The sequence below is a fragment of the Hemitrygon akajei genome, chromosome 7 (genome assembly GCF_048418815.1).
Source record: "Hemitrygon akajei chromosome 7, sHemAka1.3, whole genome shotgun sequence".
Lineage (NCBI taxonomy): Eukaryota > Metazoa > Chordata > Chondrichthyes > Myliobatiformes > Dasyatidae > Hemitrygon > Hemitrygon akajei.
The window spans coordinates 175,933,779-175,949,807 of record NC_133130.1 but is presented as its reverse complement, the minus strand read 5'-3'; the positions used below and the strand labels follow the sequence as shown (position 1 = coordinate 175,949,807).

The following is a 16,029-nucleotide window of genomic DNA, read 5'->3' as shown; positions in this document are numbered from 1 at the left end:
CAAGAATGGAGGTAGAGACCTATTGTGCAAAATTCCAACTCCATGTTTAGTGCAGGGTAACCAAGTCAATTCCAAAGACCATTCTATTTATCCCCATAATTGTTTGCTGTGGATTGTGTTTTTGATGATGTTGACATCCAGGCCACTATTCAACAGTATTCTGAATTTGTCTTCTTTTAAGTAATATCCTGCTTCTTTATTATGTTCCAGCAGAACAGCACCTGTGTTATACCACCCTTGCTAAATTTCTGTTCATTCACTTTACCAGTTCATAATCCCTTTGTATTCTCTGCATCCTGCTCACAATTTGCTCATCAATTTTTAGTGAAATAGGTTACCATAAACTTACTCCCTTTATCTACGTCATTAACGCAGATTGTAAACAATTAAAGGCCTAAGTACTGATCCCTGTGGAACTCCTGTAACTACTGTTTGCTTCCCTTAAAATGGCCCATTTATCCCAACTGTTTGTTACCTGATCTAATAGGAAAGCTTTTAACTCCATCGGCTCTGGATTAGCATGCGGAAGGTGCTTGTTATTGATTGTGGCCCACATTGGAAGTAGGATTTGTGAATTCATACTGAGGTGGTTTGGATTTAGATGCAACATTGCCTATGTTCACACAGGTTAAACATCCAAGTAGGCAATATACTAACTATGAAACAATTTCCAGCATGACTGTCATTTGCAGAGGGGAAGGGGGAAATTATTTTTGTGCTCCTGTTCTCAACAAAAGCCTCCTCCTACCATTAAAGCAATTATTTGTTTCATAGTGATTGTTACAAGATGATAGAATGACAATAGACAATAGGTGCAGAAGTAGACCATTCGGCCCTTTGAGCCTGCACCGCCATTTTGAGATCATGGCTGATCAATTACTATCAATACCCGGTTCCTGCCTTGTCCCCATATCCCTTGATTCCCCTATCCATAAGATACCTATCTAGCTCCTTCTTGAAAGCATCCAGAGAATTGGCCTCCACTACCTTCCGAGGCAGTGCATTCCAGACCCCCACAACTCTCTGGGAGAAGAAGTTTTTCCTTAACTCTGTCCTAAATGACCTACCCCTTATTCTCAAACTATGCCCTCTGGTACTGGACTCTCCCAGCATCTGGAACATATTTTCTGCCTCTATCTTGTCCAATCCCTTAATAATCTTATATGTTTCAATCAGATCCCCTCTCAATCTCCTTAATTCCAGCGTGTACAAGCCCAGTCTCTCTAACCTCTCTGCGTAAGACAGTCCAGACATCCCAGGAATTAACCTCGTGAATCTATGCTGCACTTCCTCTACAGCCAGGATGTCCTTCCTTAACCCTGGAGACCAAAACTGTACACAATACTCCAGGTGTGGTCTCACCAGGGCCCTGTACAAATGCAAAAGGATTTCCTTGCTCTTGTACTCAATTCGCTTTGTAATAAAGGCCAACATTCCATTAGCCTTCTTCACTGCCTGCTGCACTTGCTCATTCACCTTCAGTGACTGATAAACAAGGACTCCTAGATCTCTTTGTATTTCTCCCTTATCTAACTCTACACCATTCAGATAATAATCTGCCTTCCTGTTCTTACTCCCAAAGTGGATAACCTCACACTTATTCACATTAAACGCCATCTGCCAAGTATCTGCCCACTCACCCAGCCTATCCAAGTCACCCTGAATTCTCCTAACATCCTCATCACATGTCACACTGCCACCCAGCTTAGTATCATCAGCAAATTTGCTGATGTTATTTTCTATGCCTTCATCCAAATCGTTAACGTAAATGGTAAACAGCTGTGGTCCCAATACCAAGCCCTGTGGCACCCCACTAGTCACCACCTGCCATTCCGAGAAACACCCATTCACCGCTACCCTTTGCTTTCTATCTGCCAACCAGTTTTCTATCCATGTCAATGTCTTCCCCCCGATGCCCTGAGCTTTGATTTTACCCACCAATCTCCTATGTGGGACCTTATCAAATGCCTTCTGAAAATCGAGGTACACTACATCCACTGGATCTCCCCCGTCTAACTTCCTGGTTACATCCTCGAAAAACTCCAACAGATTAGTCAAGCATGATTTACCCTTGGTAAATCCATGCTGGCTCGGCCCAATCCTATCACTGCTATCTAGATATGCCACTATTTCATCCTTAATAATGGACTCTAGCATCTTTCCCACCACCGATGTCAGGCTGACAGGTTGATAGTTCTCTGTTTTCTCCCTCCCTCCTTTCTTAAAAAGTGGGATAACATTAGCCATTCTCCAATACTCAATGCCAAAGAAGTTTAGCCTATCTTAAAATTGGATTGACTCACAATATAGTAGAATTCAGCAATAATCAGTATTTGTGTTTAATCTCAGGACCGACTGAGCTTTTAAGTCTGTCTGACCCTGCTGTTGCTCGTGCTGTTACTCCTGTTTTCTCTTTAAAGATTAATGGCCGTGGAAGATGAACTGAAGAAAGACCATGCAGAGATGCAAGCTGCGGTAGACTCCAAGCAGAAGATCATTGAAGCCCAGGTAAGGGCCTCCCTTCCTACAATGTAGGATATTCAAGATTGTTTAATGTCATTTTCAGTACTCAAGTGTAAAGGAGAACAAAATAATTGTTACTGTGCAGCAGAAAACAAAAACACAATAATATGCAGTAGCAGTTAGCACAACGCTATTATACGAGGGGTGATTGATAGGTTCGTGGCCTAAGGTAGAAGGAGTCAATTTTAGAAAACATAGTACATTTATTTTTTAACATAGTCTCCTCCTATATTTACACACTCAGTCCAGCGGTCGTGGAGCATAAGGATCTTGGACCGCCAGAAAGCGTCCACCGATGGGTGATTGATAAGTTAATGGCCTAAGGTAGAAGGAGATGAGTTATACAGCTCTCGTTACATGCACAGACCGTTCAACTCTTTGAGTGAAAATGCAGAAAGTTTAAAGTTAGTAACTCATCTCCTTCTACCTTAGGCCACAAACATATCAATCGCCCCTGATGCATTATTAACTTTAAACTTTCTGCATAATCACTCAAAGAGTTGAACTGCATGTTCATGTAATGAGAGCTGTATAACTCAACTGCTTCTACCTTAGGCCACAAACCTATCAATCGCCCCTGCTGTGGACACTTCCTGGAGGTCCAAGATCCGTATGCTCCATGACCGCTGGACTAAGTGTGTAAATGTAGGAGGGGACTATGTTTTTTTTTATATAAACTTTTTTTTATTGAGTAGGAGGGGACTATGTTGAAAAATAAATGTGCTAGGTTTTCTAAAATTGAATCCTTCTACCTTAGGCCACAAACTTATCAATCACCCCTCGTAACTCAGGGTGTGAAGAGTTCCGAGTTCAATTCCAACATCTACTGTCAGCAAGTTTGTACGTTCCGTCCCATGTGCATGTGGGTTTCCTCCCAGTGCTCTGGCTTTCTCCTACAGTACGAAGATGTACCAGATATTCGGTCAATTGATCATTGTAAATTGTCCCGTGACTAGGCTAGGGTTAAATCAGTGAGTTGCTGGGCAACACAGCTTGAAGGGTCAGAAGATCCTGTTCTGTACTGTACCTCTAAATAAATAAAATGAAGAACACAATAATTAAAAAAACACAATAAATATACTGTAAATACATATGGTAAGCTTGTATATATAGATTGTATGTCCATAAAGTAACGCTAGGCACAGGAGTGTCTACGTAGGATGATTCTGACAGGAGATGTAAAGCAGTGGTAGCAGAGGTTTGTGCAGTGGGTGTCAGTAGGGAAGATGTTGATCAGCCTTACTGCTTGGGGAAGGTAACTGTTCTTGAGTCTGGTGGTCCTGGCATAGTTGCTATGTCGCTTCCTGCCTAACGGGAGTAGGGCAAACAGTCCATGAACAGGATGGGCGGTATCCTTCATGATGTTTCTGGCCTTTTCCTGGCACCTCTCTACATATTTCCATGGTGGTGGGTTGGCTGGTGTCGGGGATGCGTTGCACAGTTTTGACTTCCTGTGTGCCACAGTGCAGTTTCTGTACCATGCAGTGATGCAGCTTGTTAGGAAGCTCTATACTGTGCATCTGTAGAATGACGTGAGTATAGATGCACATAGTCCCGCTCCCTTCAGCCTCTTCAAACAGGAGAAGCATTGTGTAGGATGATTCTTGATTGTGTAGGATGTGTCCTGGGACCATGAGAGGTTATGCAAGATGTGTACTCTAAGGAGGCATCTGCGCAGTACTGCATTTGTCAATGTGGAGCAGAGGGTGAGTTTGTAAATGTGATGGGTACAAAGGATATTGTGAATGGTGCGGGTGGAGCACTACAGGAGGGGTATGGGACAGGTGGCAGAGAAAGAGTGCCAGAGGTGGGGTTTGGCACGGGTGCAGACACACCCAGCACTGAGACACCAGGCAATGTCATTTAATTCCAAACAATTGGTTTATTGATCATTACAGAATGTGACTCTAGTGCTTCCTGTTCCCTCCCCTCTCCCTGCCCTCTTCCCACTCTCAGTCCACAGTGGAGACCCATATCAAAATCAGGTTTATCATCACTCATATACATCATGAAATATGGATTGTTTTGCATTGGCAGTACAGTTCAATACATAAAATTATTACAGTACTGTGCAAAAGTTTTAGGCACCCAAGCTATAGATATTTGTGCCTAAGACTTTTGCACAGTACTGTACATTCTTGGCAAATTTGGCAGCTAGTTAGATCTACATGCATGGGAACAAATTAAAATAAATAACCACCCAAGGTGTCTCTTTCTTAAGTAAGAGATGGTTTATCATCACAATGCTATCTTGTTCTTCTGACAGTGCATTCAATTATTTTACCATCTGAAGTGGTAAGCAGGACCTTGGTTTAATATTTTATTCAAAGATGGACTTCCGATAATGCTGCATTCTCTCGCTGTTACCCTGTGCCAACAGCCTGGAGTTTCTTTGAGTGGTACTTATGCCTACAGCTCATTGGATTATTGGCTGCGCACAATTAATTTTAAACTTTGCTGCTATTCCAGTGAAAAGCCCCATTGAATATCATACCCAGAATTTACAGAAATTGTTGTACTGAGTCAGCCTACTCTGATAACATTTAGCTCAAAATAGCCCTCAGTGCCTCATGGGCTCCCTCCACTCACCTGGGCTCTGTATTAAGAACACAATTTGAATGTCCTTTTCAATTTATTCTCTCCATTACTGCTCCAAGTTGGTATTTTGTTATGCCCCACAACAACCTAAACCAATTGTGATGGGTCACATATAAGTCAGTATAGCTTCATAGTTCTGTCCACACTATAAAGAAGGCAGAAGTCGTTTATTACCTTTGGGCTATAATACATGCCTAATAAAGTATACTGCAGGAGGAAATTATTTAAAGGGAATCTGAGCTGCAGGTGAAAGTATTCAGAATTAATGCTTTCATATTAATATTTCCTGAGCCGGAGGTGCATTGCATTGAAACTGTACCTTATTCATGAAGACATTGAAACACTCCATAAACCTGGACATGTCTTGTCTCTGCGACCTTTAAACATCGTGATAAATGAAGTTGTTATCGTCAGCTCAGTTACTTCATCCTCTGCTGGATTCCCTGATTTATTAATTTCATGATTTCCTGCATGCACACACACAGTTATATTTAGAGGCTTCATGATCAGTTACATTCATTAATTTCACAATTTCTCATACACACACAGAGTCACATTTAGTAGGTCTTTTATCTTTTTTCTTCATATATTATGTATTGCATTGTACAGCTGCTGCTAAGTTAACAAATCTCACCGACACATGCCAGTGATAATAAACCTGATTCTGATTCTATTCATTAATAGAAATAAGTATTAGCCTTATTTGTCACAAGTACATTGAAACATATAGTGAAGTGCATATAGTATTAACAACCAACACAACCCAAGGATGTACTGGGGGCAGCCCGCAAGTATCGCCACCATAGCATGCCCACAACTTACTAACCCTTCCTTGGACTGTGGGAGGAAACCAGAGGAAACCCATGAGGCCACAGGAAGAATGTACTAACTCCTTACAGACAGTGGTGGGAATTCAACCCCAAACGCTGGCACTGTAAAGCACTCTGCTCACCACTACAGTACCATGCTGCCAGTATTTGCCATGTTCCAAAGCAGCCACTGTACTTTTGCACAGGTGCACGTTGTTACTGCAATTGCTTCACCTCCTGCCGACCCTGACCCTAGAATTCCTGCATTTGTTCAGTTGGATGACATCAATTCTCCCCCGTGTAATATACAATTAGTTACTCGGGTAATGAGAGGGAAGTATCCGAAATGAGAGCAGCAATGAGAAGAGGGCAACCTGAATGGTGGGAGTCCCTGATAATGGATGCCATCTTTTTGAGACTGCACCTCATAGAGATGCTTCCAGTGTTGGCAATGGTTGTACCCATGATGGGCCAGGCTGTGTACACGAAATTGCTGCAGCCACTTGCATCCTCCTGTGTTGGAATTGCGGTACCAGGCCATGATGCAACCAGTCAGATGAATGACCTCAAGCTCTAGGCTTTGGACTTGAGCCACATTCGACATCATTGCCATCTGTCTGTGAGACGGTATTTTATAAGCACACTTCAGGAGGTACAAGTAATCTTCTGGAGGAACTCAGCAGGCTGAGGCATTGTCGTAGCGTGATGGTCAGCACAACGCCATTACAGCTCACGGTGTGGGAGTTCAGAGTTCAATTCCAGTTTCCTCTGTAAGGACTTTGTACATCCTGTCCATGGAATGTATGTATTTCCTCCAGGTGCTCCGGTTTCCTCCCAGAGTCCAAAGAAATACTAGTTAATGGGTTAATTGGTCATTGTAAATTGTCCTGTAATTAGGTTAGGGTTAAATAGGTGGGTTGCTGGGCCGGAAGAGTCTGTTCCACAGTGTATCTCTAAATAAAAATAAAATAAAATCTGTTGGATCAAAGGAATCATTGACAACTGTTTTTCTTAAAATGCATTAATAATTTGATATATTGAATTTCTTTTCGTTTGAGCCTTTTTCATATATGCAGGAGGTGCAGGCAAGTCTAGTTTGGAATGTGAGTGTTACATTTTGGTAAGGAGAACAAGAAACCACAACCATGAGAGAATTAAAATTAAAGAACAAATAGCCAGCGTATGTGTACGTAGTTTGTTGTAAGTAGCAGGACAGATTGAACAATTGGTTAAAAAGTCAATAAATCTTAAGATTTATAAACAGACAGTAGTGTAGTGGTTAGTACAAAGCTTTACCGTGCAAGCTAACTGGGTTCAATTCCCGCCACTGTCTGTAAGGAGTTTTTACACGAGTGTTTCCTCTGGGTGGTCTGGTTTCCTCCCACAGTCCAAAGATGTACCGGTTGGTGGGTTAATTGGTCATTGTAAATTGCCCCATGGTGAGGTTAGGATTAACATAGAATAGTACAGCACAGTACAGTACAGGTCCTTCGGCCCACAATGTTGTACCGACCCTTAAACTCTGCCTCCCATATATCCCCCTACCTTAAGTTCCTCCATATTCCTGTCTAGTAGTCTCTTAAATTTCACTAGTGTATCTGCCTCCACCACTGACTCAGGCAGTGCATTCCACGCACCAACCACTCTCTGAGTAAAAAAACCTTCCTCTAATATCCCCATTGAACTTCCCTCCCCTTACCTTAAAGCCATGTCCTCTTGTACTGAGCAGTGGTGCCCTGGGGAAGAGGCGCTGGTTGTCCACTCTGTCTATTCCTCTTACTATCTTGTATACCTCTATCATGCCTCCTCTCATCCTCTTTCCCTCCAAAGAGTAAAGCCCTAGCTCCTTTAATCTCTGATCATAATCCATACTCTCTAAACCAGGCAGCATCCTGGTAAATCTCCTCTGTACCCTTTCCAATGCTTCCACATCCTTCCTATAGTGAGGCAGCCAGAAATGGACACAGTAAATCGGGGATTACTGGGTGGCACAGATCAAAGGGCCAGAAGGGCCTGTTCTGCGCTGTATCTCAATAAATAAACAAACAAACAAAAGCAACACACAAAATGCTGGAGGAACCGAGCAGGCCAGGCAGCAACGATGGAAAAGAGTACAGTCGATATTTCAGGCCAAGACCCTTCAGCAGAACTGGAGAGAAAAAGATGGAGTAGATTTTTCTGTTTTTTTCTGCAGTCCTGCTGAAGGGTCCCTGCGCTGAATTGTTGACTGTACGCTTTTCCATAGCTGCTGCCCGACCTGCTGACTTTTGTCAGCATTTTGTGTGTGATGCTCAGATTTCCAGCAACTGCTGATTTCCGTTTGTTTGAAATAAACAGAAGCGTGGACGTAGAATGCAGGCAAGTCCTGATGAACCTTTATAAAACACTGGTTTGGCCACAACTGTGTGGGGCAGAGAAATCTACTAAGAAGATTCCTGGGATGAGAATTAAGTTGCATGAATTGACTGGAGAATACTGGGGTTACTTTCCTTGGAATAGAGAAAAGTTGCAGGAGGTTTTGACATTTAGAGATTAGTAAGGGTAGGGACTCGGTAGATAGAGAAGGAAGTTGCCACTGGCAGAGGAGTCATGAATGCCAGGACATACAGTTAAGAATATTGGCAAGGGCACCAAAGTTAATAGGAGGAGGTTTCCTCCCACATTCCAAAGACTAATTGATCACATGGGCAGCATGGGCTTATCAGGCAGAAGGGCCTGTTACTGTGCGCTATCTCTAAATAAAGTACATGAAAACCTTTTGCACCAGGAGCGGTTGGTCTAGACAGCACTGCCAGGATGGTGAAGGAGGCAGGTTTGATTGTGTCATTCAAAGCAGCTGGCTAGCTGTCTGAACAACAATAATGTGTGCGTCATAGAGGAGAGAGCATGGGACCAGCTGGAGTTTCCTTGCACATCGCTGGTATAGACCCAGTGGACCAAATAGCCACAGTTCTGTGATGCTGTAATAAATGGGGAGTATAAAAGCAATATTCAGGAGGACAAATGACGAGAGTGGAAGTAAAAAGAGATTATTTATTTATTTATTGGGGTACAGCACAGAGAAGGTCCTTCTGGTCCATCGAGCCATGCTGTCCAGCAACCCCTGATTTAACCCTCGCCTGATTATGGGACAATTTACATTGACCAATTAACCTACCAACTGGTATGAGTTTGGACTGTTGGAGGAAGCCCTCACAGTCATGGGGGGAATGTACAGACCCCTTATAGACTCCCCCTCCACCTCATCTTTTTTTTCCAGTCCCGATGAAGGGTCTTGGCCTGAAATGTCGACTGTTTACTCTTTTCTGTAGATGCTGCCTGACCTGCTGAGTTCCTCCAGCATTTCGTGTGTGTTGCTCTGGATTTCCAGCATTTGCAGATTTTCTCTTGTTTTTCCTCGCAGACTGCAGGCAGTGTGTGTTTAAACATTCTACGAAGGATAAGGTTGACCTTAACTTTTGAGTTTTTTCTGAAAAAGACATTCCCTTCCATAATCAAAAATTATGCTGCAATTCATACCTTTCCTATCCTCAGAACATACATCCTGATGTTAATGCTGTTTGCCTTTAAGCACACACAGATTAAATAATGTGTTTGTTACAGAGCCCAGTGAATACCAGGCAGGCCTGACAGCAGCTCGCTCATGGTCACATATTCCCCATTGTAAGATTTGCCTTAGGCTGCCTCCATTTCTGTTTCAGGAAAATACACTGTGAGATTTACAACTCCGAACCCTTGCAGCTTTTTGGGGGTCCATTGCTGAAAGCTCCACTTCTCGGCTTGTTGCTTTAAGCTGCGGGGCCATTGGGACCCGGTGCTAGGCAACGGCACAGCATATCCCAGAGCATGACCTTGGAAATGCTACAGAGATTAACTTAATCTATTTTTTGAATCACTGTAAGACTGACGTTTTAACAGACAAGTGATCAGGAATGAGTTAGAGTCATAGAGCCCTACAGCTCAGAAACAGGCCTTTCAGGCCATCTAGTCTGTGCTGAATATATTCAGCATCAACATCAGGATGCATGTTCGGAGGATAGGAAAGGTAGGAGATGCAATGTCTTTTTATTCTTCTTAGTCCTGTTGACCTGCAGCTGGACCATGGCCCTCTATAACCCTCCCATCCATATAGAAGAGAAAGAAGAATAGCCCTGAACTTGGCACTGGAGTTATCAGGGTACCATCATGACAGTGTTTCTGTACAAGCTATTCTTGTTTTTACCAGGCCGAGTTGCTAGCTTGACGCTCAACCCAATTTGGATTCGAACTCGGGAACCTTCGCTCTGGAGTCCAGCACTGATATTATTGCTCCACCAGACGGGACTCCCATCCGTATACTTATCCAAATTTCTCTTAAATTTTGAAATCAAGTCCACATCCACCACTTCCAATGGCGGTTCATTCCACACTTTCACCCTCAACCTATGACCTTTAGATCTAGACCCACCCAACCTCAGTGGATAAAGGCTACTTGCATTTACCCTATCCATACCCGTCATAATTTTGTATACCTCTTATCAAATCTCTGCTAAAATTCTTAGAGAAACCTTCTCCTGAAATCTTAAGTATATTTTTAAGAAAGAGATCAGGTTTATAAAATATTAATTGGTGGTTGGAAAGACTTTATCTAAATATAATAAACACAAGAAATTCTGCAGATGCTGGAAATACAAAGTAGCACATACAAAATGCTGGAGAAACTCAGCAGGTCAGGCAGCATTTACAGAGAGCAATAAACAATCAATGTTTTGGGCTGAGACCCTTCTTCAGGACTGGAAAGGAGGTAAGAAGAAACCAGAAATAGAAGGTGAGGGTGGGGGGAGAGGAAAGAGGACAAGCTGGAATGTGATAGGTGAGATTGGGTGAAGGAGTAGGTGAGGGAGGGGAAGTGATGGGTGGGATTGAGTGAAAGAGTAGGTGGGAGAGGGGAAGTGATGGGTGGGACCGGGTGAAGGAGTAGGTGAGGGATGGGAAGTGATGGGTGGGACCGGGTGAAGGAGTAGGTGAGGGAGGGGAAGTGATGGGTGGGACCGGGTGAAGGAGTAGGTGAGGGATGGGAAGTGATGGGTGGGATTGGTGAAGAAGTAGGTGAGGGAGGGGAAGTGATGAGTGAGATTGGGTGAAGGAGTAGGTGAGGGAGGGGAAGTGATGGGTGGGACCGGGTGAAGGAGTAGGTGAGGGAGGGGAAGTGATGGGTGAGATTGGGTGAAGGAGTAGGTGAGGGAGGGGAAGTGATGGGTGGGATTGGGTGAAGGAGTAGGTGAGGGAGGTGATGAGATGAGAAGCTGGGAGGTGATAGGTGGAAAAGGTAAAAGCTGAAAAAGGGGGAATCTTTTTGGATTTTAGGGATCTAAAAAGGGGAGTGTGGACTGTTGGAGAAAGGGAAGGAGGAGGGGCACCAGAGGGTGTTGATAAGCAGATGAAGAGAAGGGGCAAGAGGGAAGCCAGAATAGGGAATGGAAAAGGAGAGAGGAGGAGGAGGAGGGAGAGATTACCGGATGTTGGAGAAAATTGATGTTCATGCTTTCAGACTGGAAGCTACAGTATTCACTCATTGAGGGTATTTACCAGGAGTGCTGTCTACGCAGGGCCCTCGGCATTGTCAGTGATCCCTCCCATCCGTCCAGCAATCTCTTTGATCCCCTTACCATCCATCAGACAGACAGGAGATACTGCAGCATTAAGACAAGAAATGTTAGAATGGGAAACAGCTTCTTTACCCATGCCATAAGACTACTGAACTCCCTGTCACAACCCAGGTCTCATCACACATGAAATGCCAGTAGTCTTATACTGTTTACTTCTGAACTTGTGTCATAAATACACCTTATTATTTGTTAATTTACTAGTGGTATCCGTGTGTGAGTTATATGTACTGTGTTGTACATCTTGGTCTGGAAGAACGTGGTTTAGTTTGGCTGTATCAATGTGTATGGTTGAATGATAACAAATTGAGCTTGAACTAATATGGCTGTACTGGTAATGTTTCCAACAGGAGAAACGAATTGTTTCCCTGGATGCTGCTAATGCCCGTTTGATGAGTGCCCTGACACAGCTGAAGGAGCGATACAGCATGCAGAGTCGAAATGGGATTTCCCCAACCAATCCCACCAAGCTGCAGATCACAGAAAACGGGGAATTCAGGAACAGCAGCAACTGCTGATGTGCCGAGCTAAGTGACGGGAGTTACCTTGTACCACGAGTAATCTCAACACAGGGCGTGCTAAAGCACTGCCGTTAGCTACCGTAACAGAGAAAACCTGCATCCAGATATCTTGTGATTATATTAGTGTTTGTATAAAAGTTTCTTTAAGGTGGCCACCTGGTGTCAAAAAGAAGCATGTCGTTACAGCAAAAGTAGTGAGCCTTAGAAAGTCTACAGGTAAATATCTTGCACTGGAACACTGTAGAGTTCACGTAAGGTAAACTCAGGTACTTAATCTGAGTGTGCAGTGAGTTTTTGAAAAAGTTGCAACCAAAAAGCAATTCTTAGAATATTTTTCTCAGTGCAACCTCTATCTGATGATCCTTGAGCCACTCATTTGTAAGTACTTGCACCATCGACTTCACGTGGCCCATTGACGTCATCGTGCCACGTAAATGCCTCTGTGTAGAAATGGGAAGTCTTTCATTATTGCTTTATTCCCATCAAAATTGAGTATGCAGACACAAGTGTAGACCAGTTTTATAGAGTAAAGTGATTTCCCCCCATTGTTATTTCTAAATTAATTGATGCTCAACACTTTCTGATTTTGACCTATTTGTGCTGTTTCTATCCCTGTTGGATAGGTAGGAGGAAGTGTATCTCTCCATTGCTATTGACAGTTTGCCAGCAATGCCTCTATTGCACTTTTACCACGCACATGACGATGTCTTTTGGGAAATAGTTTTCCTACTTTGAAACTTTTTATAAGAAAATGCTTTTCTTAACAGCTGATGGCAGTGCAAAGATTCCTATACTGTCTTCGGTCTGGATTATACCACTCTGACATCTAAACAAGCAAAACCTTCTTCTGTTTTAGGGAATAATGCTTTAAAGACTTTTAACCACAACATTAAAAATTACTAAAGTGAAGATTCCTATACAGTCTTTCCTCTGGATTATACCACTTTGGCATCTGACCAAGTACAACCACCTTGTGTTTTCGAGAATAATGCTTTAAGGACTTTTAACCACTACACTATAATTACTAATGTGAGATGGGAAAATGCGGATTGCACTGGAAGTTATCCACTGAGAAAAATTGTTTATGGAAAGATCCATTGACTCCTAGTCGGAAGCAAGAGAAAAGCACGGCTGTAAATTTTAAAGAGTGATACAAAAGAAGCAGGTAGAGAGCTTATGTTCATTGCATCTACCTGAACTGCCATCTAACGGATGTGTTTAATCTGTGTTTATCATCTCAGTTCAGTGGGACTTTTTAAGCTGATATCCTTTCCATACATGCACCATTGTTTCATTGTTTTAAAACAAATTGATGGTTTGGTACATTTACCACCCCCCCCCCCCCCCCCCCACGCTCCCTAATATCCTGCTGCTCCCATACGAACATGGATTTGGCCGCTGCTGTTTAAAAAGATCTAATTTAAAACAAAAAATACACATACTGTACTGTACTAACAGTTCTGAATTTATACCTATATGTGTTTGTGCAGGTATTTTTAAAAGAAACACGAACGATCAAGTTACTTTCCAATTTTACTTTAACTGTGCAAGTCAGTTTCTGCATCTGTGCTGTGTTAAAGCGCTCTCTATGTATCCAGTGTAAACTGTATATAGTTAACATCTGTTTCTGGTACTGCTTGTCTCAAAGTCACTAGAAGTGACTGCATCTTTAACTGCTGTTTATGTTGTTTAAAATGTCTGATAAAAAAGCCAATGGTGGCAAATTAAAACCACTTTATATAGGCAAACAAAATCACTGTGTGATTGCAATCTGTGATTCTGTAGTTCTTCAGGCCATTTGTTATATTTACTGACTTTTCAGATTTGCAGCATCTTAAGTTGCATTTGTATTTAGCAACACTGACATATGACAAGTATCGTGACTGCACCAGTGATTTGGAAAAGCGACTCTGTGGTTTCCCAAAAGAAACAAGCTGGCTTTCAGTACGGATTTGGGCACCGCTATGGGATGCAAGCAGTCGCAGAAGCCATGATGGCACATCCTGCTGTAGAAGGCATTATCAAAACTAAGATGTGAAGTAAACAGAGAATGTTTTAAGTGCACTGCCAAACCTGTCTATACCTGCCTAATATCCACTAGCATTACAGTTTGCAAATAAGCCTTAAAAGGTTTTTTAAATTACTTTGTAGATTTGTACTTTTTTATTGCAGTTCAAAAAGTTTTAATATTTTGTTTTTTTTAAAAACTGCATGTAAAATATTGTGTGGATCCATAAGAAGCGGTGTTTACAGTTTGAATTAAATTGCACATGGTTATTTTTATTCCTTTTAGAAACTGTGAAAGTCTTTTAACGTAAACAATTTCTCAATGTTAAAGCCATTCCATTGTTTCTTTCTCTCAGTTCATGACAGGGCAGCGAAAACCAAGATCCACACCCCTAGTAAGACTGCACGGCCAGCTGACAGTTCTGAGGTCTGCTATTTTGTATATCATGCAGTCATTGCTACTGGCATTAGCTCCAGTGTTGCATGTAGCTAAAAGCATTTTCTGCATTAATAATAGTTTTTTCCTTTTATAGCTGAGACTACCTTTAGAAGTTAGAGCAGGAGGCCGCTGAGGATTTATTAATACGGTACATGCAGAGTCTCAGCATGTATAGTTGTCTGCAGGGAGCTTCCACACAAAATCAAAAAACATTTATTTGAATGTATTTAAGAAGTTTAGTGAATTAGTTTTCGAACTGTATATTGACTCAGTATTTCCTGATTATGAACACCATCTATGAAACAAGTTGTTTCAGTATTTTAATGCTTTGCTCAAGTTAAAAAGATAAACAATTAAAGCCGAGGATTTAATTCTTCCAAGAGTGATGTTCAGAAAATAGAGTTTTCCTCCTTTAGAAGCTTGAGGAATTTCAGTGGGAACTGAGACAGCTCCTGAGAGACTATAGCCTATTTGTTTCAGATGGAAACTGCTCTAAAAGGGTGTCTCCTCAAGCAGAGGACTGTGCCAAAGATTGTGCATCTTGATATTGTGAGAGTATGTTTCCATAGGCAATGTATGGTCTGAAGTGTGCGCAAGTTATCGACAGTCTTAAACAACCCCAAGGGCAGCCCAGGATTTTATTGGAATAGAATGCTGAGCACACAATATTGGAATGGAAAATATTTACATGAAGAGCTTGTTATAAAAAAAAGTACTTTTCTTGCTTTGGTATTTAAAACTAAAGGTTCTGTGACATTGTTTTGACATTTATTTTGAGGATCTAAATTAAACATGCGAGGGGCTTTCGGTGACAAGTTCATTGATTGCCTCAGCCTTTGTTTGCAAATAAAGGTTTGAAAAAAAAACATGCGATTGTACTATCATTGGACGTGTGGCGTTTGCCACAAACAAGCCAGGACTTTTTGCTCTGTGCTCAGTATTCTGTGTGATAGGACATGCCTCCAAGTAACTGGTGCTCGCTGATACTTGTCCCTGGAAAACTGTTGTACGTTTTATATCCTTACACTTTTGTAAGTATGTTTAAAGTATTTGCTGGATTCACTTCAGCTTACTTAACCTGTAATAATGTACAGAAAAGTTGTTTGTGTTAAAATATGTGGCTGTGCAATTTATGTACATTTGCAACTAGACTTATTAAAGTTTTATTTAGCTATTTTAACCAATCTGTGTAATGTCATTATTAAATCACACATGGAACATTGTTATAGCAGGCACATTTAATCAGAAAAACATAGTGTGATAAATTAGTTGCGGTTTTTAGTTTGCAGAACTGGGAAGCTAGTAACACATCACATGGACGTAGTCAAGCTGTGAGGATGGGCTGCTATAAAGCAGATAAAATTCAATGCAGAAAAGTGAGAATGTTTTGCTGTGGTAAAAGATAGCAGATTTTATTTAGAAACCTTAAAAATATAGAAGTATGAGTTGGTCATCAAAAACATTCCGAAATGCAAAACTTGCCACTT

At 41.9% G+C, this 16,029-nt stretch overlaps 1 protein-coding gene across 8 annotated transcripts in view; it reads left to right on the top strand.

Annotated features, from left to right (window-relative positions):
• The window catches only part of LOC140731201 (disabled homolog 2-interacting protein-like), a 597,104-nt gene extending 581,382 nt beyond the window's left edge, over window positions 1-15,722 (top strand). For all 8 annotated transcript variants that reach the window (XM_073052659.1, XM_073052661.1, XM_073052657.1 and 5 more), the window contains 2 exons: window positions 2,421-2,508; window positions 11,926-15,722. In XM_073052659.1, coding sequence (XP_072908760.1) covers window positions 2,421-2,508; window positions 11,926-12,093 — 256 coding nt within the window. In that variant the 3' untranslated portion in view covers window positions 12,094-15,722. The remainder of the gene's footprint in view (window positions 1-2,420; window positions 2,509-11,925) is intronic.
• Window positions 15,723-16,029: the final 307 nt, after the last annotated feature.